The sequence below is a fragment of the Cydia pomonella genome, chromosome 27 (genome assembly GCF_033807575.1).
Source record: "Cydia pomonella isolate Wapato2018A chromosome 27, ilCydPomo1, whole genome shotgun sequence".
Lineage (NCBI taxonomy): Eukaryota > Metazoa > Arthropoda > Insecta > Lepidoptera > Tortricidae > Cydia > Cydia pomonella.
The window spans coordinates 7567460-7594849 of NC_084729.1; the positions used below are offsets into that span (position 1 = coordinate 7567460).

Sequence of the window (27390 nt, forward strand, 5' to 3'; positions counted from 1 at the left end):
CAGGATCAAGGTCGCGATCCGGTACGCCTGTCTGTTACAGCTTTTAGATATTTTTAAGCACCCTGGCCGATAACTGATATTGATGAAATCCAAAATCCTAGACTAGATCTGACAGATTGGTATTTATTATTGGAATTAGATGTTTTTTATTTACTCATTTTAGTTGTTAAGTGTATGTGACCTATTTCTATATGATATTTTATACATATCTTAACTTTGTGATCAGTTTACTGTACTGATAAATATATGTTAATTATATGTTTTGTTTTTTAATCAATCCATACTTACAAAAGTCTAAATCTATTGAGACTACAAACGGCGAGTGCACTGCAGTCTCAAACTGTACCGCCGGAGCCGCCTTTCTCCCCTCCCTTTTCGGGGGTTAGCCAAGAGTTAATTTCGTGGCTAGTCGCCTGAGACAAAAATGATTTAGTCGGGTCCACACAGAGCGAGCATACGTGCGAGGCAATTTCCTCGCGCCCAGTGTAGACGTGCCTCGGCCGAGGCGGTGCGTGCGTTTTCCTCGCCCGAGGCACGTCTACACTGGCCGGTTTGTGCGTGAGGAAATTGCCTCGCGGGTATGCTCGCTCTGTGTGGACCCGGCTATTGGGTATAAATACAATAGGTACCCTATACATAAAAGAAAATAGCATTTGCTACCTATCAGTGGCGGGTCGTTAAAAGAACTCGATTCCCACCGGCTTGTTTAATTTCAGCCCGTTGAGTACTTTCACGATCGGTTCATGAAGAAAAGGAAAGCAAAATTAGCTCTGGCTTCCCTACGAATATTTGTGACGCGCCGCCACTGCTACCTATGCATTTACTTGTAAAAGAGCCCTTAAGGCCTACAAGCAGAATACATTTTTGAATACTTCTGCTGCTTACTTTATCACAAGATCGTGTTAATCAAAAATTAGAGGTTACCAGCCAGGTTAAAAAGGAAAAATAATAAACACATTTTACCAATACAATTTATTAACTACACACACTTGTAGAGACGCTATACCGATAGAGATGGCGTCTATTTCAAAATGGCCTCTATTCAAGATGGCGGTAATGCCTCATGTGGAGGAGCACCCAGGCGGGGACGATCTGCCAGCCGACCACCATGGTGCCGGCCAGGATGAACATCTCCTGAAATTATAAATACAGAGAATTTGGTGTATTCCCATTCCGGTCACGCGTGACCGCCGCCATACATGGGGCGGGAACAAATGAAATGATTTATATTAAATCATCTATACCCATCTGTGCGCGGAGAAGAATTAGGTGCCATGTCAAATCCAAAATATACAATAATCAAAACATAAAATCCTTATATATAATAATAATTCAGCCTATATACGTCCCACTGCTGGGCACAGGCCTCCTCTCATGCGCAAGAGGGCTCGGGCTATAGTCCCCACGCTAGCCCAATGCGGTGCGCACACAATTAGTTTGCGTTATTTTATCACAGAGTTCCCATGGCTACCTCGTGTCTACGTCATCAGATCAGCTCATGTCATCATAATATTGCGTTACCATCCGATTTACATATGACCGGGGGGTGCCGAATAATACGTGGGGATTCGGACTGTCCACAGTTGGTCTCCCAACTTTTACGCCTTCTAGTGCCCCCTCTGTTTCAATCAAAGACGAATTTTAGGCCACGTAAGCGCGACTTACTGGCAGTTCCTAAAGCGCGCACTGTGGCGTACAGGAACTCACCATTAGTTCGCGCCTTACAATACCTAAACGCACTTCTCAAATCAGCTCCTGACTGTGATGTTTTTGCCAGTAGTTGTGACGGATGTAAGAGGTTATGTGAGGCGATGGATGATAACGCGTCTTCGGTTAGTATTTAAGTTTATTTGTTATTGTATAAAACTTTATGTTAACATTTTTGGATAGTAATAATAAAAAATAAAAATCATTTATTTCAGATTTGTTTAATATTGTATGCATTCCACGTTGCCTTAGTGTCTCACTGTAATACTGTGTAATCTGTTTGAATAAAATAATAATATGTACCTATGCAAAAGATGCCGCCATACCTTTGGCCTATGCTCAAGTTGATGGCGCCACTTTTTGATGTTTAACACATATCGGTGAAAGAATAAGGATTAAAGTCAAATGGTGTTTTAAAAGTTTTAATCATGTGTCGAAATATGGCAGTAAATTTACTGGGGCTACGAAGTTTACTCTGACAATCCACCTCTATTTTAAATTCTCTTTGTTTGTAATATTGGGTAAGAAGACGTAGGTACTCGTATTGGCGGTTGACAACTTTCCTTTAACTCACATTTCAAATTTCTTGTTGTGGACCCAGGCGAAACAGCGTACAGTCAACCAGCACTTTTTAGTGTCTCTCGTTGCCATGGTTACGGTTTTTGTACCTTTGGCAACCACTCTTTAAATCCTGATTATATGGTATTTTAATGTATTAAATAACATGCATTTTGTGGTAGTTTTTTGTCAGGCCATCCACTGAGCATGTTAGTACATTGTCATACAACATATCTTAAAATAAACTTTGCCAGTATATTGTCCCTTGGACAACGGGACAGAATAACAACACAAAGTTGATTCGCCCACTTTAATGTGCAACGTTGCTCCAAATAAACCACAGGCGCATATTATAAATATCGCGTCGGAACCCTAAGTGTTAAAGGGCCTGAGTGGACGCTCGAGTTGGGCGAGCAGCGTGCATATTAAACAAATGCAAACGTATAGGAGCGGCCTTAGTGCACGCTGCTCACATCACTTGTGAGCCCGACGCCACGCTGCACGCCCCGCCAAAGGCGCCAAACGGTCCGCTTCGAGCGTCAGCTTAGGCCTTACGCTAAGACGTGATTTATGGCACACGGACAAGTCCAATAGCTGTTGCAACTTGTAATGTTTGACGACCACTTTGGCCTAGTGGGTAGTGACCCTGCCTACGAAGCTGATGGTCCCGGGTTCAAATCCTGGTAAGGGCATTTATTTGTGTGATGAGCATGGATATTTGTTCCTGAGTCATGGGTGTTTTCTATGTATTTAAGTATTTATATATTATATATATCGTTGTCTAAGTACCCTCAACACAAGCCTTATTGAGCTTACTGTGGGACTTTAGTTAATTTGTGTAATAATGTCCTATAATATTATTTATTTATTTATGTTACACATATCACTTATGGAGACTGTTTCTATTGTAGTTAGATAGATCGAATACTCTTGGCACACCTCGGTAAAAGAATAGTTTTCAAATCTAACGAAGTAACGACAATTTTTCTATGAAGTTCTAAATACGTTTTTCACTAACTAAATCTTAACAAATCACTTTGATTTTGATGTAGATCGTTCAGCATAATATATTCTAGGTTTACATTGATGTAATTACGTACATCAATGTAGGTTTATAGGTTTCCCGTTTTATTAGCAAATTCTGAAAAAAAAAATGGAAAACCTATAAACCTAGGTTTTTATTATGTCGATATGATACAAAAAAAATCATGAAAAATATTTAGAGGTGGAAAAACGTTTTCCCTTTTTTTATGGACGTTCACATGTTATACTTCTCTCTTAAAGAAAAACAATTAATGATAGAGGCAGCCCAAGGTGGTCTTATCGCTAAAGAACGATCTCTTCCACACAACCTTTGGAGCGAAAACAAAACAATCAAAAAGAGTATTATAAGTAAGGATATAAATGAAACCCACACTTCTAATGCATAAATTACTTTACTTATACTCTAAACATCCAATAAACTTATTCTTGGGCACGGTAGTTCTTGATGTTCACAAGCACCCAGGCGGGGATGGCGCACCAGCCCACCACCATGGCGCCGGAGAGGACCAGCAGCTCCTGGAAGATAAGACTAGGCTTTAGTCTACAGATGGCACCTGCGTTTTTATTTTGTTTCGTTTTTATTCAGATTTTGTTTATTTTAAATAATTAATAGAAACAGGCGTTACTTTGCGGAAATCCATAAAAATTAAAACAAAAAATATTACTTTGCTTATCCGCGAAAACATAACGTGCTAATCAATCAGTGCTAACCCGTTATACTTACTTGCGTATTTTTACATGCAATTAATATTCCCACCCTCCCACCGCAAATATAAATACGCAAATAAATATAACAACTCACCACCGAAAATACAATCCAGTTTCAGTTCCAGTTTGTGTGAGTTTTTGGATTCAGTCGTCGGACTTCGGACCGTCAACATCTCCTGAGGATGCCTCGTAGAGAGGCGAAACACATGTCTAGTTTTGTATTTTCGGTGATGGGTTGTTATATTTATTTGCGTATTTATTTTTGCGGTGGGAGGGTGGGAACATTAATTGCATGTAATGTAAAAATACGCAAGTATATCAGGTTAGCACTGATTGATTAGCACGTTATCTTTTCGCGGATAAGCAAAGTAATATTTTTTGTTTTAAATTGTTTATTTTGGCAGTTTTATATGGCACAAATGGCCCAATAAACATTTTTTTGCATTTTTTTCTTATATGCAGAATTTTAGCCTCGGCAACATGGAATTTTAAAAGTATTCCCAACATACAAAGTGCTTCTAGAGCCAGACCAAGATAAGATAGCAGCGATTTTGATAGCCCAGCCTGTGCAAGTGTTAAGTAAACGTCATAATTTTATAGAAGTTTGACGTTTAAAATAACACTTGCAATAACACAGCTGTCAAAATCGCTACCAACTAAATAATTGTGATTTTTGAGATTATCCCATTTCTACAATTACTCCTATGGACAGTTACCATACAATAGTAACATTTTGTTACTCATTAGGCGGGTCCACACAGAGCGAACTTACGCGCGAGGCAATTTCCTGCCAAAGACCCGCCAATTTTCGGTACATTGACTATTATAAAATTAAAATCATTCTGAGGTTTATATTGACATTAAGGAATAAATAAATAAACATGTGGACACAAAGAGTATGAGTTTCAAAAACCCAGTTTGTATCTATGAAAATCTGAACAAAAACGTAAACAAAATAAAAATATGCAAACAAAACAGGGAGGAAAACCCATGCAGGTCTATATTTTTCTATTCACACAGGGAATAAATCCAGAAAAAAAATGTACAGTGACATGTTTGTGTATTATTCTTTTTCTCTTTTTTCTTACTTTAGTTGTAGTACCTAACCAGTGATTTGTTTTATTGGCCTGCCTTTTGTTTGCCTAGTTTATTCTAAAATCCTGCAAAAGTTGCTGGTTAAAAATCTATTCTCAGAACAAAAATTATTGGTTTCAGCAGGAAGAGGGAACTAGTGTTGTGGCGTTGTCCGCTCCGTTCGGCTCAGCATTGCTCTGAACAATTATTAGGGTTGGCAAAACTTGACGTTCATTTACGTGCACAACCACAGATAAAATAATTACATGAATTTTAACAACCCTAAATAGCCAAAAGGGATAGTTCTATACATTAGAAAGGGACAACATGATTCGGCCCTGAATCACTGTCAAACTTCAGTTTTGTATGAAGTTTTCTTTACTGTATGGAAGTACTATTATTTATTCTGTGCTTTCAGCAAGTGAAACAAGGTGCCTACTAAATCTAATTTTGTCAGTAGTTCAATTGACTTGAGGCCTAGATAGTGTTCAAAAGGTTCAGTTCAGCAAATTTATATTTTATGTCAAGGAACTTAATTGGTTTAGTCTATAAAAAAACATGATAATTTAAAAGTTTTTGTTGCACTGTTATGTAAACATGTTGTTTGGGTATAGAAGGTACATGCATTCTTGGTTGGTTTTTAATATCATAATTGATTGACATGAAGAGAAAGGGGGATAAAATGTTGCATGAAAGGGGTAACAAAACCATCTATCAGGGGTATAATAAAAGAAACTTGCCCTTTGTTTTTTAATCCCAAGCCAAAATAACTTTCAGTCTCAGAAAATAAAACCTTAAACTGATACAATTTAATTAGTTGTTTTTTCGTTCTGAAATTGAGTTGGAGACGATCATTGATGTTTGATGTTCACGCCATAGTAGCCCACCAGGAGTCATGTAATGTAAACTCAAAGTACCTAGCAGAAAATACCTCAAAGAAATATTAGTCTTTACCAATACTAAATTAGTATCAGCAATTTCTAAAAGGTATACCTAGGAGTTCTAAAAGTCTTGTAGATGAAAAAAAAAGTAAAATTAAAGATACTTTATTTATTTTAGACAACTGATTAAACATTATCTATACAATAATAAAAAAATCCTCGTAAATATTTAGTAGCCTTAGCAATTTTCTCGAAAGGTCCTTTATAAGTTCACATAAATTGAATGTAACAATCTTTTTTAGGGTTCCGTAGCCAAATGGCAAAAACGGAACCCTTATAGATTCGTCATGTCCGTCTGTCTGTCCGATTCTGTCACAGCCACTTTTTTCCGAAACTATAAAAGCTATACTGTTCAAACTTGGTAAGTAGATGTATTCTATGAACCGCATTATGATGTTCACACAAAAATAGAAAAAAAAACAATAAATTTTGGGGGTTCCCCATACTTAGAACTGAAACTCAAAAAATCTTTTTTCATCAAACTCATACGTGTGGGGTATCTATGGATAGGTCTTTAAAAATGATATTGAGGTTTCTAATATCATTTTTTTCTAAACTGAAAAGTTTGCGCGAGAGACACTTCCAAAGTGGTAAAAAGTGTGTCCCCCCCCCCCGTAACTTCTAAAATAACAGAATGAAAAATCTAAAAAAAATATATGATATACATTGCCATGCAAACTTCCACCGAAAATTGGTTCGAACGAGATCTAGTAAGTAGTTTTTTTTTAATACGTCATAAAAATTAAAAAAAAAAAAATTTTTCATCAAACCCATACGTGTGGGGTATCTATGGATAGGTCTTCAAAAATGATATTTAGGTTTCTAATATCATTTTTTTCTAAACTGAATAGTTTGCGCGAGAGACACTTCCAAAGTGAAAAAATGTGTGTCCCCCCCCCTGTAACTTCTAAAATAACAGAATGAAAAATCTAAAAAAAATATATGATATACATTGCCATGCAAACTTCCACCGAAAATTGGTTCGAACGAGATCTAGTAAGTAGTTTTTTTTTAATACGTCATAAAAATTAAAAAAAAAAAAAAATTTCATCAAACCCATACGTGTGGGGTATCTATGGATAGGTCTTCAAAAATGATATTTAGGTTTCTAATATCATTTTTTTCTAAACTGAATAGTTTGCGCGAGAGACACTTCCAAAGTGAAAAAATGTGTGTCCCCCCCCCTGTAACTTCTAAAATAACAGAATGAAAAATCTAAAAAAAATATATGATATACATTACCATGCAAACTTCCACCGAAAATTGGTTTGAACGAGATCTAGTGAATAGTTTTTTTTTAATACGTCAATAAATTAAAAAAAAAAATTTTTTCATCAAACCCATACGTGTGGGGTATCTATGGATAGGTCTTCAAAAATGATATTTAGGTTTCTAACATCATTTTTTTCTAAACTGAATAGTTTGCGCGAGAGACAGTCCCAAAGTGGTAAAATGTGTGTCCAAAGTGGTAAAATGTTGAACAAGATCTAGCAAGTAGATTTTTTTTTAATACGTCTTAAATGGTACGGAACCCTTCATGCGCGAGTCCGACTCGCACTTGGCCGCTTTTTTTTATCTTTACACAGACCAGACTAATATAACCTAAGTTTCCTTATAAAATTACGTAATGTAAAAAAACTTCACAACGCTAATTTTACTACCTTTATTGGCTACTAATTAAAAGTAATTACTGGTAATTGCATCTGAGACTGGTTGTGAAGCTTTTTAACCAAATAGTAACGCAAATTTACGTAAAACTGTTGAGACACTTTGTACTTACAGCGTTCGTAACCTTTTCCCTGGCGGGTGTGACGACCACGGTCATGTTCCTCTTCTGGATGATGTTCTTAGCGATTTGAGCATTGCTCCTCAGCAGGGTCCTGGTTGCAGCCAGCATTTTGATTTATTAGAAATAGAATATTTCACTTAACCAAGTACTTTGCAAGTGCGCAAGAAATATCGACTCGGAGATACCATGTATGATAAAACTAGGTGTTGGACAATGCTGGACAAATAGTTGCAGTGCTGGCTTGAATGACCGGCGTTAGTTAAATAAATGTCGGATGTTTTTTCGCTGTCTTAAACAGCGCCGTTGCTGCGCATTGGGTTTTTTTTTTAAATTTAAACACACTTGTCAAATAAATTGTTTAGGAGTGCGATTTTGCCGGATTACTTTTGATTTCTAGTAATTTACCTAGAATTTCACGCACTAAGGAAGTGTGAAACATGGCTGTAAGTATTTCTATTACTATAAAGTGTGTAATTAGTTACTCATGCGGTTTTTATAACATTTTATGTTGCTAACATGGTGAAGGTATAGTTTTAGGTTATCTTTTATTAACTCTTAATTCGTAGTAAAAATCCAATGAAATATATCAGAATATGTCTTATTTCAGTCTCTAGCAGCAGCTCAAGTGCAAGAAGTGCGTTCCATAACGCGCATAGAGCGTATAGGTGCACACTCCCATATCCGTGGTTTGGGTCTAGATGATTCTCTGGAGCCCCGAGCCGTGTCACAGGGCATGGTGGGACAGAAGACAGCCAGGAAGGCTGCGGGCGTCGTGCTGCAGATGATTCGAGAAGGTATTTAACTGCAGTTGCTATGACAACGGATTGCATGTTGATATGAAGTGCAAGCTATACTTACAGTAAACTTCATCAATGTTGATTAAGTATATTTAGGTATTCCAAATGTTTTTATCAAAAGTAAATGACTATGTGTCTATAGCATGCTTTATTATTTATGCAAATCATTATTTTTCATTATTATATTTTTTTTATTGGAGATAGGTAAGCATTTGATCTCAATCTCACCTGGTGATAAGTACCGATGCAGTCTAGGATGCTTACCTAAAAGATGTCTATTCACTCGCTCAATTTAAAAATATCCAAGATATAGTGGGCTGAGAATAGATTTGCAGAATTCCTGTAATACCTATATTTCCTAGTAAAATTACAAGATATTAGTAAAAATAATTATTTTCTTAATTTAAAGATCAGAAAGTGGATTAAATAGTCTCTTCACTATAATTATTTTATGGTTTTACTATAGTATGTATCTTGACTTTCATTTAATTTAATTTAATTTATTCAACAACTTCAACTTGATCCCATATTTAAAATATTTTTCCAAACAATAGGTAAAATAGCCGGCCGAGCTGTGCTACTCGCAGGACAGCCAGGCACTGGCAAGACAGCCATCGCCATGGGGCTGGCGCAGGCGCTGGGGCCTGATACACCCTTCACTAGCATGGCAGGTAAGATATCTTTAAATTAGGCACAAGTTTCAAATTTACTTAACAGCCTTTGAACACCATGCCTATCATATTCCGATGACCGGTCTGGCCTGGTGGGTGACCTATGAAGCCGATGGTCCCAGGTTCAAATCCTGGTACGGGCATTTATGATGGTGTGATGAACATGAATATTTGTTTCTGAGTCATGGGTGTTTTCTATGTATTTAAGTTTTTATAATTATATAAATTGTTTTGGTATCTCAAACACAAGTCTTATTGGGCTTTTGTTAATTTGTGTAATAATGTCCTATAATATTTATTTATTTATCATGTGCGTCGCGACATTGTGAACCTTGTCGGAATGCATGAAGCTTGATATTGGGCTGTCGCGTGTCAGTTGCCGTCTTTGGCGTCAAAGCGTTAAGGAATATTATTTTAATTGATGTAATACAGTCAGCAGAAGTTGCCAAGCAGGTCAGGTGTAAAATCTTGGAGCATTAGCAACTGGCGACGCCTTGGCTGTAATTTTCTGTAAAAACAGTCTGCTGATTTTTGCGGGGGACGACACGTCAAATGTATGGCTATTTGTACGTAACATACAAATAGCCATGTCAGATAAACGTCAGTCCATACAATACATATGACCATTGGTCGAGCTTTTAGGGCTAAGCTCTTAATGGCGTCTCCAGTTGTTAAATCCTCCAAGGTTAAAATGATCTGCACTCACTACTATTCTTATACTAATAGACGTGTTCATCATTTACTTGAGGGGTTGAAGGGAGGGGGAAAATCTATATGTAAATAAAGACTGCCCACAGTACAAAATTGTGTTCAGATCATTTTAAACACCTTGCACCCTTCTACTGATGACTGTACTTATTTTATTTTTAAGAAATAAGAAGTATTGCCTTTTCTTTAATAATAGTGTTACATTTTTTTTTCAGGATCTGAGATTTATTCTCTTGAAATGAGCAAGACAGAAGCTCTGACACAAGCCATCAGGAAATCTATCGGCATCAGGATCAAGTAAGTAATATTTATAAAACCAACACTTTCTCTTATAGCAACCGTTTTAGTTGCATTACAAGGGTAACAATATTTTAAATAAATAAATAATAGATAAAGTCTATCAAAGTATTTTGTCTGTAGAAAAATGCTCGTAATTCAAATTTTCTATGGGATGGTAAACCTTAGCACCTACATTTTTTAAATTTGCCGCTCTTACTTACACAGATTGTCTAAGTACCACAGTAAGCTCAAGAAGGCTTGTGTTGTGGGTACTCAGATGCTCGTTTGCCTCCGACGCAGTATAAAAATCGACATAGAATTGGCAATAGCCAATAGAATGAAAACCTTCATGTCTATTAAAGCCGATGCGAGCTGAGCCGAACTAGCATACGGCCCGCCTTATGGTATGCAGTCTCCGTAGCCTATGGACGCCTGAAACTCCACAGGCGTTACATGCACGTTGCCGTCCTTAACACTCCGCACCCTTGTTGAGCTCTTACCGGCAGGAACACAAAATTATGAGTAGGGTCTAGTATTGTTTGGCTGCGGTTTTCTGTAAGGTGGAGGTACTTCCCCAGTTGGACTCTGCTCTAGATTTGGAATGACATCCGTTGTGCTGTGCCCTACCACAAAAAGCGAGATGTCATCCACTTTTCACAGTGCCCATAGCTCTCATTTGGACATTGTTTAAGGACGCCCGGGTCCAATATATGTCAGGAGACCCTCAAGCTTTTTATCAATTGCGTTTGTGTTATAACCATATTTTTATGACAGGGAGGAGTCGGAGATCATCGAAGGTGAAGTAGTAGAGGTGGTGGTAGACCGCGCTGCAGGCGGCACGGCGCGCGTCGGACGGCTGACCCTCAAGACCACCGACATGGAGACCAACTACGACATGGGGGCTAAGATGATCGACTCCATGCTTAAAGAGAAGGTATTTGGAAACTGTTGACCTCTAAAGACGCTTTTATTCAAGCTTCAGCTTCTTTGGCTGCTCGGTCATATTTGATAGCAATTGTCACGCCTACAACGGTATAAACTAGTAAATATAGGTAGATAGATAGAATACTCTTTATTGGCACACCTCAGTAAAAGATACAGCTTAAAGAAAAACAATTGATTAGTGATAGAGGCAGACAACAGGCGGTCTTATCGCTAAAGAGCGATCTCTAATATCAACAATACTTTAATATAAAAGTTACTTTGACGGCGTACGCAACAAAACACACATATTAAATTAAATTAAATTAAATACACACATATACATCGGGGTTTTTAGTGTGGGAATGTTAATAGCCAAAAAATAGGTCAAAACAGTAAAAAACTGATACTATTTTAAGATTTTTAAGCACATTTGGACCTTACTATCTATTTTTAATTCAAAGTTTGGTAACATGGTTGTATAACGGGAAGTGCTCCGAGGAATTCTTCGGATTAATCCCTGCCGCTTCTTTTCGCCATCGTTCTACGCGAAACCATTGCCACTTACATGGTTGGCAGTCTTCAACAGTGCGTTTCTCTAAAAACAGCTAAACTGTGGAATGAACTGTCGCCTGCGGTATTTCCGGACCGCTACAACCTTCAAACCTTCAAGAAAAGAGCGTACTCCCATATTAAAGGCCGGCAACGCACTTAGAGGGGTTCCTCTGGTGTTGGGAGTGTCCATGGGCGGCGGTAATCGCTTACCATCAGGTGATCCTTCTGCTCGTTTGCCTCCTATATCATAAAAAAATAATATATATATTTTACAATAAACAAACTACATGGGCTTATGAAAAACTCTATTTCAGGTACAAGCAGGAGATGTGATCACCATAGACAAGGCTACGGGCAAGATCAACAAGCTTGGCCGCAGCTTCGCCCGCGCCAGAGACTACGATGCCACAGGTACCCACACTTTATAGACCGATTGTTTTTTCCTTATGAAATGTTATAGATTTTAGAACAAAAAAGCTAATTATCACTAATTTTTGTATAGTATAGACTCTACTTTTTAATTAGAATGTCTCTAACCTCAAAAACTAGTGATAATTGCCCTACCGCTATCGGTAGGGTTAAGATCGACCATTTCTTTTAATATCCTGGTCACGGCACCAATTATAACTAATTGTAAACTTTAGTATATATCGATTAATTGATTGTATGAGTAATAATCTAAGCAAATATCGTGTTGCCGAGTTAGTCAACCGAACTGGAAGGTGCTGTACGGTGCCATGTTTTCTGGTAACTAAATTGTCAAACTTTGACAACCAGAGTGATCTGGTCAAAGGACTATTCGTCAAAATGGTCCAAAAACCAACAGAGTTGAGAATTATGTCATTAGATAGGTATTTTTATGTATTTCATTTCGTTCTATGGACACCTAGCGGAGTTCCATTGCAGAACTGAGATATTTGTATTTTAGTCAAAAAGTCATCACCCTTATTACTGAGGAAATATTGTTTATTGTTTATTATTCAAAATACATTGTAATTACAGCGTAATATAGACCCCATCGATGGGCGGTGCAGCGGTGCGCGAACATCTACCCTGCAATTAATTTACTTGGACTCTATTGCCTAGGTAATAAGGGTGATGACATTTTGACTAAAATACAAATATTTTAGTTCTGCAATGGAATTCCGCTTGGTGCCCATAGAATGAAATGACATAGAAATACCTATCTGATGACCTCTCGTTTTTGTTGGTTTTTGGACCAGGGTCCATCCAAAGTTGCCCATGGTTCTTTGAGTCATGACCCGAAATGAATTATTTTTTATTAGAATCTATACCTATCCACTAGGTATTAATATATCTTCACCCTTTTATCCTGGTTATGCCATTATTCATAACTCTACAATTAATTTTAAGACCTCTGTTACACTTGTCGCTATGAAGCTGGTGGTCCTAGGTTCGAATCCCGGTAAGAGCATTTATTTGTGTGATTTATTTATTTATTTATTTATTGCAAAGGGAAACAAACAGCATATCATTACACATACAGTTTAACAAATTAAGTTAATACAACAGCCAGAACAGTTTCCACTTATAGGTAACACAATTATTGCTCTGAGAAAAACAACATGCACGTATTAAACAATTAACAAGGCAAATTAAAAGCTAAAATGAAGATTATAAATAAGTTAAGTACTTAATTAATGATAACATTTAAGAAATATGAAGTTTATACAATTACTGATATAAAATTTTTGAACAATTTAATACATTTCAAGAAAGAGAAAGAAGATGCATTTTAGACAGAATTACCATATAAAAAGTGCTCATTGATTAGTAATTGATTTTTTTATATTTATTTATTTATTGTTATTAGTTCGTTGTTGCTTTCATTGCAGATACAAATTTACGGAGATTTAATTGAAACATGTCTATATGTAAATATTTCTTATTATAAGTATTACATGCTCTTACTAAATAATTATTATTTGCATATTTTTTTCGACTAAACGGAATAGAAAACAAATAAGTGGACCTGGTACGAAAGGTTGGACATCTAAACGATAATTTGTTTACCAAATATTGGGAGTCAACAATATTATTCAAAATCTTATATAAAAACGTGATATCCCTTTTTTCTCTACGCATCTGAAGACTTTCTATATTCTCACAGACGAAGGAATTGAATTTATATTTTAGACGATTAAGGAACTTTTTTTGAATTCTTTCTACTGAATTTATATGGACTGAGAAGAAAGGGCTCCATGCTGCAGATGCATATTCCAAATGCGATCTAACAAATGCATTATAAAGGAGAAGTATTGTGTTGGGATTTTTAAAATCTTTACTCTGACGAAGGATGAACCCGAGCAATCGATAGGCTTTAGATGTAATTCTGTCAACGTGAGAAGTCAGTTGGATCTCACTATCAATATACACTCCTAAGTCCCGGACCTCGTTAACTCTGTTAAGTATTTGCGTACCTATTTTATACTTAAAATGTATAGGCTGATATTTCCGCGAGAAAGTAATTATGGAGCATTTATCGATATTCAGGAAAAGTTTATTATTTGCGCAATAGATATCCAGTCTGTTTAAATCTTCCTGTAATTTGAGACAATCGTCTTCAGATTTAATAACTGTAAAAATCTTAGTGTCATCCGCATATAGTAATATATTTGAATGTGAGAAACAATTGATGACATCATTAATATAAATATTAAATAACAAAGGTCCCAAATGGGACCCCTGCGGGACGCCCGACGTAATGGGGACGAAACTGGATGTAAAGCCTTTAACAGTTACAGCCTGGGACCTATCCCGCAAATAAGATGTGAGCCATCTGAGTAGATCGCCATGAATGCCAAAGTGTGATGAACACAGAGTCATGGGTGTTTTCTATGTATTTAAGTATTTGTATATTATATATTTTGACGACCGGTTTGGCCTAGTGGGTAGTGACCCTGCCTACGAAGCTGTTGGTCCCGGGTTCAAATCCTGGTAAGGGCATTTATTCGTGTTATGAGCATGGATATTTGTTCCTGAGTCATGGGTGTTTTCTATGTATTTAAGTATTTATACATATTTATATATTATATATATCGTTGTCTAAGTACCCTCAACACAAGCCTTATTGAGCTTACTGTGGGACTTCGTCAATTTGTGTAATAATGTCCTATAATATTTATTTTATTTTTTATTTTATTTATATATCGTTGTCTGCGAACCCACAACATAAGCCTTTTTAAGCTTACCATAGAACTTAGTAAATTTGTCTAAGAATGTCCCAGAGTATTTATTTATTTAATTTATTTTACTTGTTTTCATATCGTCAGGTCAGCAAGCGCGTTTCGTACAGTGCCCCGAAGGCGAGCTGCAGAAGCGCAAGGAAGTCGTCCACACGGTGACCTTACACGAAGTCGATGTTATCAACTCCCGCACCCATGGATTCCTCGCACTTTTCTCCGGTAAGTGCCAATATTTATCATAACCATGTTCATAACCAATTTTAACTAAAATACAAATATCTTAGTTTTGCGATAGAATTCGCTTTGGTGCCCATAGAACTTGGAGGATTTAACAACTGGAGACGCCTTTAAGAGCTTACCCCTCTGTCGAAAAGCTCGGCCAATGGTCATATTTATTGTATGTACTGACGTTTATCTGATCGTGCCCCTCCCCCGCAAAAATAGGCAGACTGTTTTGTACAGAAAATTACAGTCAAGGCGTCTCCAGTTTTTAAATCCTCCAAGCCATAGAACGAGATGAAGTACATAGAAATATCTATCTAATGACCTAAATCTCAACTCTGTTGGTTTGTGAACCATTTTGACGCATATTTCTTTACATCATAAATAAATAAATATTATAGGACATTATTACACAAATTGACTAAGTCCCACAGTAAGCTCAATAAGGCTTGTGTTGAGGGTACTTAGACAACGATATATATAATATATAAATATTTATAAATACTTAAATACATAGAAAACACCCATGACTCAAAAAAAAATATCCATGCTCATCACACGAACAAATGCCCTTACCAGGATTTGAACCCGGGACCATCAGCTTCGTAGGCAGGGTCACTACCCACTAGGCCAAACCGGTCGTCAAATCAAATGTTATCATTTGTTAAAAGGTGACACCGGTGAAATCAAATCGGAGATTCGCGAGCAAATTAACAGCAAAGTGGCCGAGTGGCGTGAGGAGGGCAAGGCCGAGATGATACCTGGAGTTCTCTTCATTGACGAGGTAACCTGTTCGATTACATTTGTTTATTTGTTTATTTATTTGTTTATTTATTAATTCAGTTTACAATTGCACCTTAACAGCTAAAGCCACAGCGGCACAAATTGGGAGACAGTAATTGAGTACAAAAGTATCTACATAATCACATTATATACATATTAATAACTCAGCCTATATACGTCCCACTGCTGGGCACAGGCCTCCTCTCATGCGCGAGAGGGCTCGGGCTATAGTCCCCACGCTAGCCCAATGCGGATTGGGGACTTCACATACACCTTTGAATTTCTTCGCAGATGTATGCAGGTTTCCTCACGATGTTTTCCTTCACCGAAACGCTAGTGGTAAATATCAAATGATATTTCGTACATAAGTTCCGAAAAACTCATTGGTACGAGCCAGGATTTGAACCCACGACCTCCGGATTGAAAGTCGGACGTCATATCCACTCGGCCACCACCGCTTCACCATTACATATTACATTTATGTATGTGTATGTATATCGGGTGCCCAGTAATTAATGGATAGGGGCCGTGCGCGTTGGAGGGTCTGCAAAATTCAAAAATTCAAAAAATTATTCTGCAAGTAGGCCTCAAGGGCTCTTTTACAAGTCAATACAACATTTATAGTAACATCATATAGTGACATGAAAAATACATAACAACATTTATAAATACAACATCAACAACTGCCATCTTGTGGTCTGAATCGGAACCATAAACATGCACATTTACACGTCATGTGTTTTCTTGTGCATAGTAGGTTCTGCCATCTTGTGGGCTACATCGGAACAAAAAACATCACATTTACGCTTCGCGCCAAAATCTGACGACTCCTGTGCTGCCTCCTACAGTTCATGCACGCTCCCTATAACCTTGTAACTACCGAGCGGGCACCTTTAGGCTGGTCCAGATAATTCACTTCTAGGTGTAGTAAAATTTTCTTGGTTATCGAGATAATCGAAATTTTCTATGTTTTTTAACAGCTTGCACCTTAATCATAAGATGTATAGCTCATAAAATAAATAAGATTAAAGAAAAGCGGCCAAGTGCGAGTCGGACTCGCCCATGAAGGGCTCCGTACCATTTATGACGTATTGCAAAAAACTACTTGCTAGATCTCGTTCAAACCAATTTTCGGTGGAAGTTTGTATGGTAATGTATATCATATATTTTTTTTAGTTTTATCATTCTCTTATTTTAGAAGTTACAGGGGGGGGGGGGGACACATTTTATCACTTTGGAAGTGTCTCTCGCGCAAACTATTCAGTTTAGAAAAAAATTATATTTGAAACCTCAATATCATTTTTGAAGACCTATCCAGAGATACCCCATACATGTGGGTTTGATGAAAAAAAAATTTTTGAGTTTCTGTTCTAAGTATGGGGAACCCCCAAAAAAATTTTTTTTTCTATTTTTGTGTGAAAATCTTAATGCGCTTCATAGAATACATTTACTTACCAAGTTTGAACAGTATAGTTCTTATAGTTTCGGAATAAAGTGGCTGTGACATAACCGGACAGACAGACGGACATGACGAATCCATAAGGGTTCCGTTTTTTGCCATTTGGCTACGGAACCCTAAAAACAGCTTGCACCTTACTTAACTTCAATCACCATTTAGGCCATATCTTTATTTATAAAGATGTAAATAGCATGTTCTATGCCTTTTTAGAATCAGTGTTAGATAAACATTTTTTTAGGATGTTGTTCACACTGGACTCCATGCATTTTATACTCACCACAAGCGATTTAAATAAATAAATAAATATTATAGGACATTATTACACAAATTGACTAAGTCCCACAGTAAGCTCAATAAGGCTTGTGTTGAGGGTGCTTAGACAACGATATATATAATATATAAATATTTATAAATACTTAAATACATAGAAAACACCCATGACTCAGGAACAAATATCCATGCTCGTCACACGAATAAATACCCTTACCAGGATTTGAACCCGGGACCATCAGCTTCGTAGGCAGGGTCACTACCCACTAGGCCAAACCGGTCGTCTAGTAGATTTAAAAAAATCTTGACCTATAAGTGCATTATCTGGATCAGTCTTAGGTGTCCTGTCGCTGGTTTGAAGGTTATCCATTAATTACTAGGCACCCTGTGTGTTGTATTTTTCTTTCGTTTACTTTCAGAAAACACAATTTGGTAATTTGTCTGTTTTCTGTATATTTAGTGAAGGTTTCTTTCATTGCATTTGCAACACCTACTGACATATATGTATATTTATTAATTTCCGCTATCCAAAGGTTGTCTGAAAGATATCGCTTTTTAGCGATAATAACGCATGTTGTTTACCTCTGCTTGTGTTTCTGTTTTCTACGGTATTGTTTTATTTTATTGCGGTATGCAATAAAGAGTATTTGTATTGTATTTTATTGTACATTAATGCACTATCTAATCTATCACCCATGACTTTTAATTTATTTAATAGAAGACATAGATATAGTTTTTAGGGTTCCGTAGCCAAATGGCAAAAAACGGAACACTTATAGATTCGTCATGTCCGTCTGTCTCATTATGTCACAGCCACTTTTTAGATTTGTAGCTGGCCCTCAACGGCTTATCTTTTGTCCATTGTTAACTAAAACGGCGCGTGCCACTACCTGCAAAAAAAAAGGGTAGTATAATTCTAATTGGCACCTGAGCGCGGGCTAGTCCAACGCTCAAATAACCAGTGTAGATGTGCTCTCCGATAACGCGCCTTTGTTACGCATCTCGAGGACACATTTTAGGCTGGTTCGGTAGCGTTCGACTCGCCGACACTCAGTAACCGTATTGGGACCACACAAGAACTCGCAAATTATTTTTCCATTTGTTCATTTTGAATCTTATTTCAATTACCATAGGAGTTGTAATTAAATAACCGGTTAAAGTGACCGGGTCCTTTTTTTGCAGGTAGGGGCACGCGCCGTTTTAGTTAACAATAGACAAAAGATAAGCCACTGAGGGCCAGCTACAAATCTAACAAGTATACACGCGTGACACAGTGGTCAGAACAAGACAACGCAAAGAACTGACCGTTGTTTTGTTCTCAGGCCCATATGTTAGACATCGAGTGCTTCTCGTTCCTGAACCGCGCGCTGGAGTCGGAGACGGCGCCCGTCGTCATCATGGCCACCAACCGCGGCATCACGCGCATCCGCGGCACCGCCTACCGCAGCCCGCACGGCATCCCGCTCGACCTGCTGGACCGCGCCATCATCGTGCCCACGCAGCCCTACGACCACAAGGACCTCAAGGAGATCCTTAACATCAGGTAATATAATCTAGCTACATCCCGCTCGACCTGCTGGACCGCGCCATCATCGTGCCCACGCAGCCCTACGACCACAAGGACCTCAAGGAGATCCTTAACATCAGGTAATATAATCTAGCTACATCCCGCTCGACCTGCTGGACCGCGCCATCATCGTGCCCACGCAGCCCTACGACCACAAGGACCTCAAGGAGATCCTTAACATCAGGTAATATAATCTAGCTACATCCCGCTCGACCTGCTGGACCGCGCCATCATCGTGCCCACGCAGCCCTACGACCACAAGGACCTCAAGGAGATCCTTAACATCAGGTAATATAATCTAGCTACATCCCGCTCGACCTGCTGGACCGCGCCATCATCGTGCCCACGCAGCCCTACGACCACAAGGACCTCAAGGAGATCCTTAACATCAGGTAATATAATCTAGCTACATCCCGCTCGACCTGCTGGACCGCGCCATCATCGTGCCCACGCAGCCCTACGACCACAAGGACCTCAAGGAGATCCTTAACATCAGGTAATATAATCTAGCTACATCCCGCTCGACCTGCTGGACCGCGCCATCATCGTGCCCACGCAGCCCTACGACCACAAGGACCTCAAGGAGATCCTTAACATCAGGTAATATAATCTAGCTACATCCCGCTCGACCTGCTGGACCGCGCCATCATCGTGCCCACGCAGCCCTACGACCACAAGGACCTCAAGGAGATCCTTAACATCAGGTAATATAATCTAGCTACATCCCGCTCGACCTGCTGGACCGCGCCATCATCGTGCCCACGCAGCCCTACGACCACAAGGACCTCAAGGAGATCCTTAACATCAGGTAATATAATCTAGCTACATCCCGCTCGACCTGCTGGACCGCGCCATCATCGTGCCCACGCAGCCCTACGACCACAAGGACCTCAAGGAGATCCTTAACATCAGGTAATATAATCTAGCTACATCCCGCTCGACCTGCTGGACCGCGCCATCATCGTGCCCACGCAGCCCTACGACCACAAGGACCTCAAGGAGATCCTTAACATCAGGTAATATAATCTAGCTACATCCCGCTCGACCTGCTGGACCGCGCCATCATCGTGCCCACGCAGCCCTACGACCACAAGGACCTCAAGGAGATCCTTAACATCAGGTAATATAATCTAGCTACATCCCGCTCGACCTGCTGGACCGCGCCATCATCGTGCCCACGCAGCCCTACGACCACAAGGACCTCAAGGAGATCCTTAACATCAGGTAATATAATCTAGCTACATCCCGCTCGACCTGCTGGACCGCGCCATCATCGTGCCCACGCAGCCCTACGACCACAAGGACCTCAAGGAGATCCTTAACATCAGGTAATATAATCTAGCTACATCCCGCTCGACCTGCTGGACCGCGCCATCATCGTGCCCACGCAGCCCTACGACCACAAGGACCTCAAGGAGATCCTTAACATCAGGTAATATAATCTAGCTAAATCCCGCTCGACCTGCTGGACCGCGCCATCATCGTGCCCACGCAGCCCTACGACCACAAGGACCTCAAGGAGATCCTTAACATCAGGTAATATAATCTAGCTACATCCCGCTCGACCTGCTGGACCGCGCCATCATCGTGCCCACGCAGCCCTACGACCACAAGGACTTCAAGGAGATCCTTAACATCAGGTAATATAACAAACTTAAACCAACCCAAAACACGAGACTTAAGAGCCCATCAACGTGCTCACTAGCGCCCCTGCTACATAATTGTGATTATTAAAATTTAACGATAGATAGGGAGCGTGCATGAACTGTAGGAGGCAGCACAGGAGCCGGCAGACTTTTGGCGCGAGGCGTAAATGTGATGTTTATTGTTCCGATGTAGCCCACAAGATGGCAGAACCTACTATGCATAAGAAAACACGTGACGTGTAAATGTACATGTTTATAGTTCCGATTCGGGCCACAAAATGGTAGACCCTCCAACGCGCACGGTCCCTATACCTACAAAGGCGGCATGAAGAGTTCCGTACCATTTATGACGTATTAAAAAAACTACTTACTAGATATTGTTCAAACCAATTTTCTGTGGAAGTTTGTATGGTAATGTACATCATATATTTTTTTAAATTTTATCATGCTCTTATTTTAGAAGTTACAGAGGGGCACACATTTACCACTTTGGAAGTGTCTCTCGCGCAAACTATTCAGTTTAGAAAAAAATGATATTAGAAACCTCAATATCACTTTTGAAGACCTATCCATAGATACCCCACACGTATGGGTTTAATGAAAAAAAAAAATGGGTTTCAGTTGTAAGTGTAGCGAACCCCCAAAATTTATTGTTTTTTTTTCTTTTTTTCTGTGAAAATCTTAATGCGGTTCACAGAATACATCTACTTACCAAGTTTCAACAGTATAGTTCTTATAGTTTCGGAAAAAAGTGGCTGTGACATACGGACGGACAGACAGGCATGACGAATCCATAAGCGTTCCGTTTTTTGCGATTTGGCTACGGAACCCTAAAAAGGAGGCCGCTACGTACTGTATTTTGTATTTAAGTACCTTTTGAATACATAATAATTTTTACGTTGCCGGATTCGTCAATCTAGGTGTCCTAAGTTAAAACGGTGGTTTTGTTTTGAGTTCATAAACTAAACTACTGTCGATTGTGGAGCACACTTACCTATGAGATACTTATTTACTCTAGCCTTGAAGAGATCCAAATTGTACTCGTGCGGAAACACAGACTCGGGCAGGGCATTCCACTCCTTGGTAGTTCGCATAAGGAATGTTGAAGCGAAACGCTTCGTGCGTATTTTTTTTATACTACGTCGGTGGCAAACAAGCATACGGCCCGCCTGATGGTAAACAGTCTCCGTAGTCTATGTACGCCTGCAACTCCAGAGGAGTTACATGCGCGTTGCCGACCCTAACACCGCTCCCTCCCCTCGTTGAGCTCTGGCAACCTTAGAATCATTTAGAATCATTTATTTATGTATTGTGCATTACAGGTAATGAATACAGATGTTATAAACAATTTTTGTTCTCTGTAACATGTCTTGCGACGTACAATAATTATAGCTGCCTAGCGCATGCAATATTATTAAAAATATTTTACATTTTCACTACTTATCTTATATTTTATAATATTCTATAAGTTTTAATTAATAGTAAAAATAAATAATAGGTAGTTCTATAAGTCAATCATTAATTTGTCAAAGTATCCATCATAAATTCATCTATATTGTAATAACATTTATCTTTTAATAAGTTATTTAACCTTATCTTAAACGTTGACAGCTGTTCTTTTATAAGCAAATCCGGTAATTTGTTAAAAAATTTAGGGGCCATTATGTAGATGGTATTTGTATAAAAACTTGTTTTTGAAATACAATTTCCTGGAGGAAGAATTTTTAGCATATTTGTAGCCGGACGAGGATGAGTATTTACATGTACAGTGAATCGATCCATATATTGCTTTACAAATACACATGCTTCATAAATATACATCGAGTGTAGTGTTAACAGGCCTAATTTTTTAAACAAGGGTGTACAGCTCGTCATTTGGCTAACTTTAAACATAGCTCGCACAATTTTCTTTGGGCTCTAAATAAAGGCGTTATATCACAGTCAGCAGCATTGCCCGAGTGTATAATTCCGTATCTGAGATTGGAGGATACGTAAGCGTGATAAGCATTGAGAGCCGACTGCTGCGAAACTGTTTCTGTCAGTCTTTTTATGACATAGACATACTGGTTTATTTTTTTACACAGATTATTAATGTGCCCTTTCCACCCTACCTTACTGTCTATTTGAATGCCAAGAAATTTAAATTTATCAACGTATTCTATATTTTGTTCTTTATATTTGACCACAACATCCGAGGACATTGACTTTTGGAGGTGAAATTGCATACATTTTGTTTTTTCTAAATTTACTACTAGATTGTTTTCACCCATCCAGTCTATAACAGTTTCAAGTGAATTATTAATAGTGTTTTCATAATCCTTATTTTTGTCACCTTTTATTATAATTGTCGAATCGCCCGCAAACAAGATCATTTGGTCATTTGTAACTCGAGGTAGGTCATTAATATATAATATAAACAAAAGTGGGCCAAGAATACTTCCCTGTGGAACCCCGTATTCTATGACTTTCAACTCTGACCTTGCCTTATTTTCAACTTTATATTCATCTATGTAATTAATTTCTATATATTGTTGTCTGTTAGTTAAGTATGATTCAATGAGTGCGTGTGCCTGGCCCCGAACACCGTAGGCATAAAGCTTTTGGAGCAGTTTTTTGTGGCATACGAAATCGAATGCTTTTGTCATGTCCATAAACACGGACATGACAGGAACTTTGTTATTCAGGCACTCTGCAATCTCTGCATCTCTTACTCACCGGCAGGAACACAACACTATGAGTAGGGTCTAGTGTTATTTGGCAGCGGTTTTCTGTAAGGTGGAGGTACTTCCCCAGTTGGGCTCTGCTCTGATCTGGAGTGACATCCGCATGCAATGGATTTGTGGAATACCTACCGTGAAGCGATGCTGGAGTGCCAATTGTCTGGTAATCTGATGGTGAAATGGGGACGGAGGAATAAGGTTGTGCAATTCCTCGGCACACTCTCCGAAATGTATCCTGAAAAGGATCGCTAGGTTGGCAACCTTGCGACGATGCTTCTCTGGAGTTGCAGGCGTACATAGGCTACGTATACTGCTTACCATCAGGCGGGCCGTATGCTTGTTTGCCACTGACGTAGTATAAAAAAAATGCTTCAGACTTTGAAGTCGAGTTTATAAGTATAGTTTGCTTTTTTTAATTCATTCAATATATTTCTCTCCCTGCGCCAAGGTATCTCTTTTTGACCCTATGGTTGACTGGTATAGAATGCCTTTTGGCATTAAGTCCGCGATTTGTACATTGCTGTATAATTATATTTTGTGCAATAAAGTTTAAATAAATAAATATTATTACTTCTATTTACATATTGAAATCAGTCATATATCTATCACCGTCTTCCCCAGATGTGAAGAAGAAGACTGTCAAATGTCAAGCGACGCTCTGACAGTGTTAGCTCGCCTCGCCACCGAGACATCACTTCGGTACGCCATTCAGCTCATCACTACAGCTTCTCTGGTCGCCAAGCGAAGGAAGGCTACTGAGGTATGACATATGTCAAATGTCAAGCGAAGCTCTGACAGTCTTAGCTCGCCTCGCCACCGAGACATCACTTCGGTACGCCATTCAGCTCATCACCACAGCTTCTCTGGTCGCCAAGCGAAGGAAGGCTACTGAGGTATGACATATGTCAAATGTCAAGCGACGCTCTGACAGTGTTAGCTCGTCTCGCTACCGAGACATCACTTCGGTACGCCATTCAGCTCATCACCACAGCTTCTCTGGTCGCCAAGCGAAGGAAGGCTACTGAGGTATGACATATGTCAAATGTCAAGTGACGCTCTGACAGTGTTAGCTCGTCTCGCCTACGAGACATCTCTTCGGTACGCCATTCAGCTGATCACCAAAGCATCTCTGGTCGCTAAAAGAAGGAAGGCTACTGAGGTATGACATATGTCAAATGACAAGCGATGCTCTGACAGTGTTAGCTCGTCTCGCCACCGATACATTTTTCCGATACGCCATTCAGCTCATCACCACAGCATCTCTGGTCGCTAAACAGAAAAAAAGGCAATTTTTTTAAATTAAAATTTGTACATAAAAAGTTAATGTTATGGCAAAACTGGCACTGAAAATGAAAGTTTACGTTTTTTTTTTGTAAAACCTGATTTTTGCAAAGGTTACTTGTCACTTTTTGACATCTATCAATAAGGATATTTAGATATTTTAGACTACGACCCATAATGGCATAATCGCCATTAAAAAGGCGTTTTGCACTAAGTTACTATCACATGTTTTTTTTTTAATTGCTATTAACTCTGAAACTAGGCGAAATCCAGAAAAGTTTATATGACATTTTAGTCTCTAAATGTGATCAGGAATACACCGTTAAAATCTTTCGGTTTCCTCATTTTACACCGTGTATATAAAAGAAAAGATAAAGATGAGATATGGCATTTCAATGGGCCTTATGAGGATGCATAAATCTTATACCTTTAAACGAGCAATTCTTGTATATATATATATATATATATATATATTTCTGTGATCTCGGAAACGGCTCTAACGATTTCGCTGAAATTTGGTATATGTGGGTTTTTGGGGGTAGTCGATCTAGATTAGTCTTATGTTTGGGAAAACGCGTGTTTTCGAGTTTTCATGCGTTTTTCTTTCGACGCAGAATATGGTCGCTAATTTCGTGTTGCCGGTCACTGTCCGTCTGGTCCACCGGGTTAAAACGCGGACTGCTAAACGAGTGTTACGGGTTCGAATCTCGCCCGGTGACTAACTTTTGTTTTTTTTTTATATGTTCAAGTTTATATATAATTTTTTAATTTTTATTGTTTTAGACAAGTTTAATTTAGTAAAAAAATGTAGTTAAGATTATCACCTATACACCACCATGTTACAATAAATAGTTATAACCGAGCAAAGCTCGGTCGCCCAGGTACTTAGATTTTAAATAAGATAATGAATTTGGCAGGTCAGCATGGAAGACGTGATGAAGGTCTACTCCCTCTTCCTGGACGAGCACCGCTCGGAGCAGTTCCTCAAGGAGTACCAGGACGAGTTCATGTTTGACGATGGATCTGGTGGTGAGTGTACCTTATGTGTATATTATAAGGTTCAATTTTGACTGCACATGTCGAATTGAAAGTCAAAAGTCTATTCTTCTTTATTTTTTATTTTTTTTACCTACGACCGCCAGTCTAAAAAACAATACAGTTATTCGACAAAGCCGTCTAGACAGCAATCGTGCGGAGTGCGAGGGGCGGGTCGCGCGCACCCGAGCTGCATACATCGCCATTGTTAGTAGCTCGGTACTGCTTACAGGGCTAACGTGTCTGGTTTGAAAGGTTCTAACCTAACCTAACTGTCAAATTCGAAGCAATAATTTGTCTTACAAGGAAGGGTACCTAACTGTCCGACTCCGATTTGATTCATTTTGATATATGTTATAGAGTAGTCTAAAATAACGGACACGTATTTTTTTTTAGCTGCCCAAACTCAACCTATTGGGAGAAATTGTCCTCCAAAGTACTAAAAAGTTACTAAATCTTCTAACTCCTACAGAAAGTGATGCTCAAGCAACTTGCTAGTTAATGGCTTGTTTGAGTATATGTTTGAGAGCAGGAAAAAATAATGTACACGTGTTTTGTTATATCTGCTTAAACTCAAGTTTTCCTAAAAAAACACCCGTCTTTATGTGTAACTATAGTGATAAGATATTATAAGACTTCGAATGTCGATTTTTTTAGGAAAAAATGAGTTTTAGCCGATATAACAAAACACCTGCTCATTATTTTTTGCTGCTTTCAAACATATACTTAAACCAGCCATTAACTAGCAAGTTGCTTGAGGATCACTTTCTATAGGAGTTAGAAGATTTAGTAACTTTTTAGTACTTTGGAGGACAATTTCTCCCAATAGGTTGAGTTTGGGCAGCTAAAAAAAAATTCGGTCCGTTATTTTAGACTACTCTATAACATATATCAAAATGAATCAAATCGGAGTCGGACAGTTGGGTACCCTTCCTTGTTAGACTTGAGACCTCTCATACAATCCGTGAATCTTAGGTATTGCAAATTCCACCCTTTCAAGAAAAACGTTTGTTTCAGATGGTCCGCAACAAGCTATGGAAGTCTCACAGTAAAAGGAAATTGGGGTCAAATATTTTAATATTATGTGTTATTAATTTGGACAGCCAATGTGTTAATTAATTTTTAGATTTTTCAAATATTTTCAGATGTACGAGATTTTTGGAATCTTCAAAAAATGAATTGTTTGATATGTCCACGGCAAAAGTAACGCGAGTCACCATTTTATTGCGCGTTTTAGGGTTCCGTACCTCAAAAGTAAAAAATGGAACCCTTATAGAGTCGAACCAAGATAAGCTGGCAGCTATTTTAATAGCCCAGACGGTGCAAAGTGTTATTTTAAACGACAAATTTCTATGAAATTATGACGTTTACTTGACACTTGCACCGTCTGGGCTATCAAATCGCTGCCAACTTATCTTAGTCTGATTCTAGGATCAATTTGTTGTCCGC

The 27390-nt window shown here is 38.7% G+C and overlaps 1 protein-coding gene and 1 long non-coding RNA gene across 2 annotated transcripts; one reads left to right on the plus strand and one right to left on the minus strand.

The window, feature by feature from the left end:
- Nucleotides 1-957: 957 nt before the first annotated feature.
- On the minus strand, nt 958-7953 carry LOC133532376 (uncharacterized). Its single transcript, XR_009801688.1, has 2 exons — nt 7813-7953; nt 958-1134 (listed from the first exon to the last, which is right to left on the minus strand). It is a non-coding gene; the product is annotated as an uncharacterized LOC133532376 (long non-coding RNA).
- A 197-nt stretch (nt 7954-8150) lies between these two features.
- On the plus strand, nt 8151-27234 carry LOC133532375 (ruvB-like 2). The gene is made up of 12 exons (XM_061870985.1): nt 8151-8264; nt 8429-8615; nt 9173-9289; nt 10213-10294; nt 11051-11210; nt 12067-12163; nt 15046-15177; nt 15852-15964; nt 19015-19235; nt 24247-24385; nt 25824-25935; nt 26959-27234. The coding sequence occupies exons 1-12, from the start codon at nt 8259-8261 to the stop codon at nt 26991-26993; spliced, it is 1401 nt and encodes a 466-aa protein (XP_061726969.1). The 5' UTR covers nt 8151-8258; the 3' UTR covers nt 26994-27234.
- The last annotated feature ends 156 nt before the right edge of the window (nt 27235-27390 follow it).

Coding starts and splice junctions, on each gene's coding strand:
- LOC133532375 (XM_061870985.1), top strand. Junction 15,965..19,014: donor GAGTTCTCTTCATTGACGAG/GTAACCTGTTCG, acceptor TTTTGTTCTCAG/GCCCATATGTTAGACATCGA. Junction 25,936..26,958: donor GTTTGACGATGGATCTGGTG/GTGAGTGTACCT, acceptor CGTTTGTTTCAG/ATGGTCCGCAACAAGCTATG.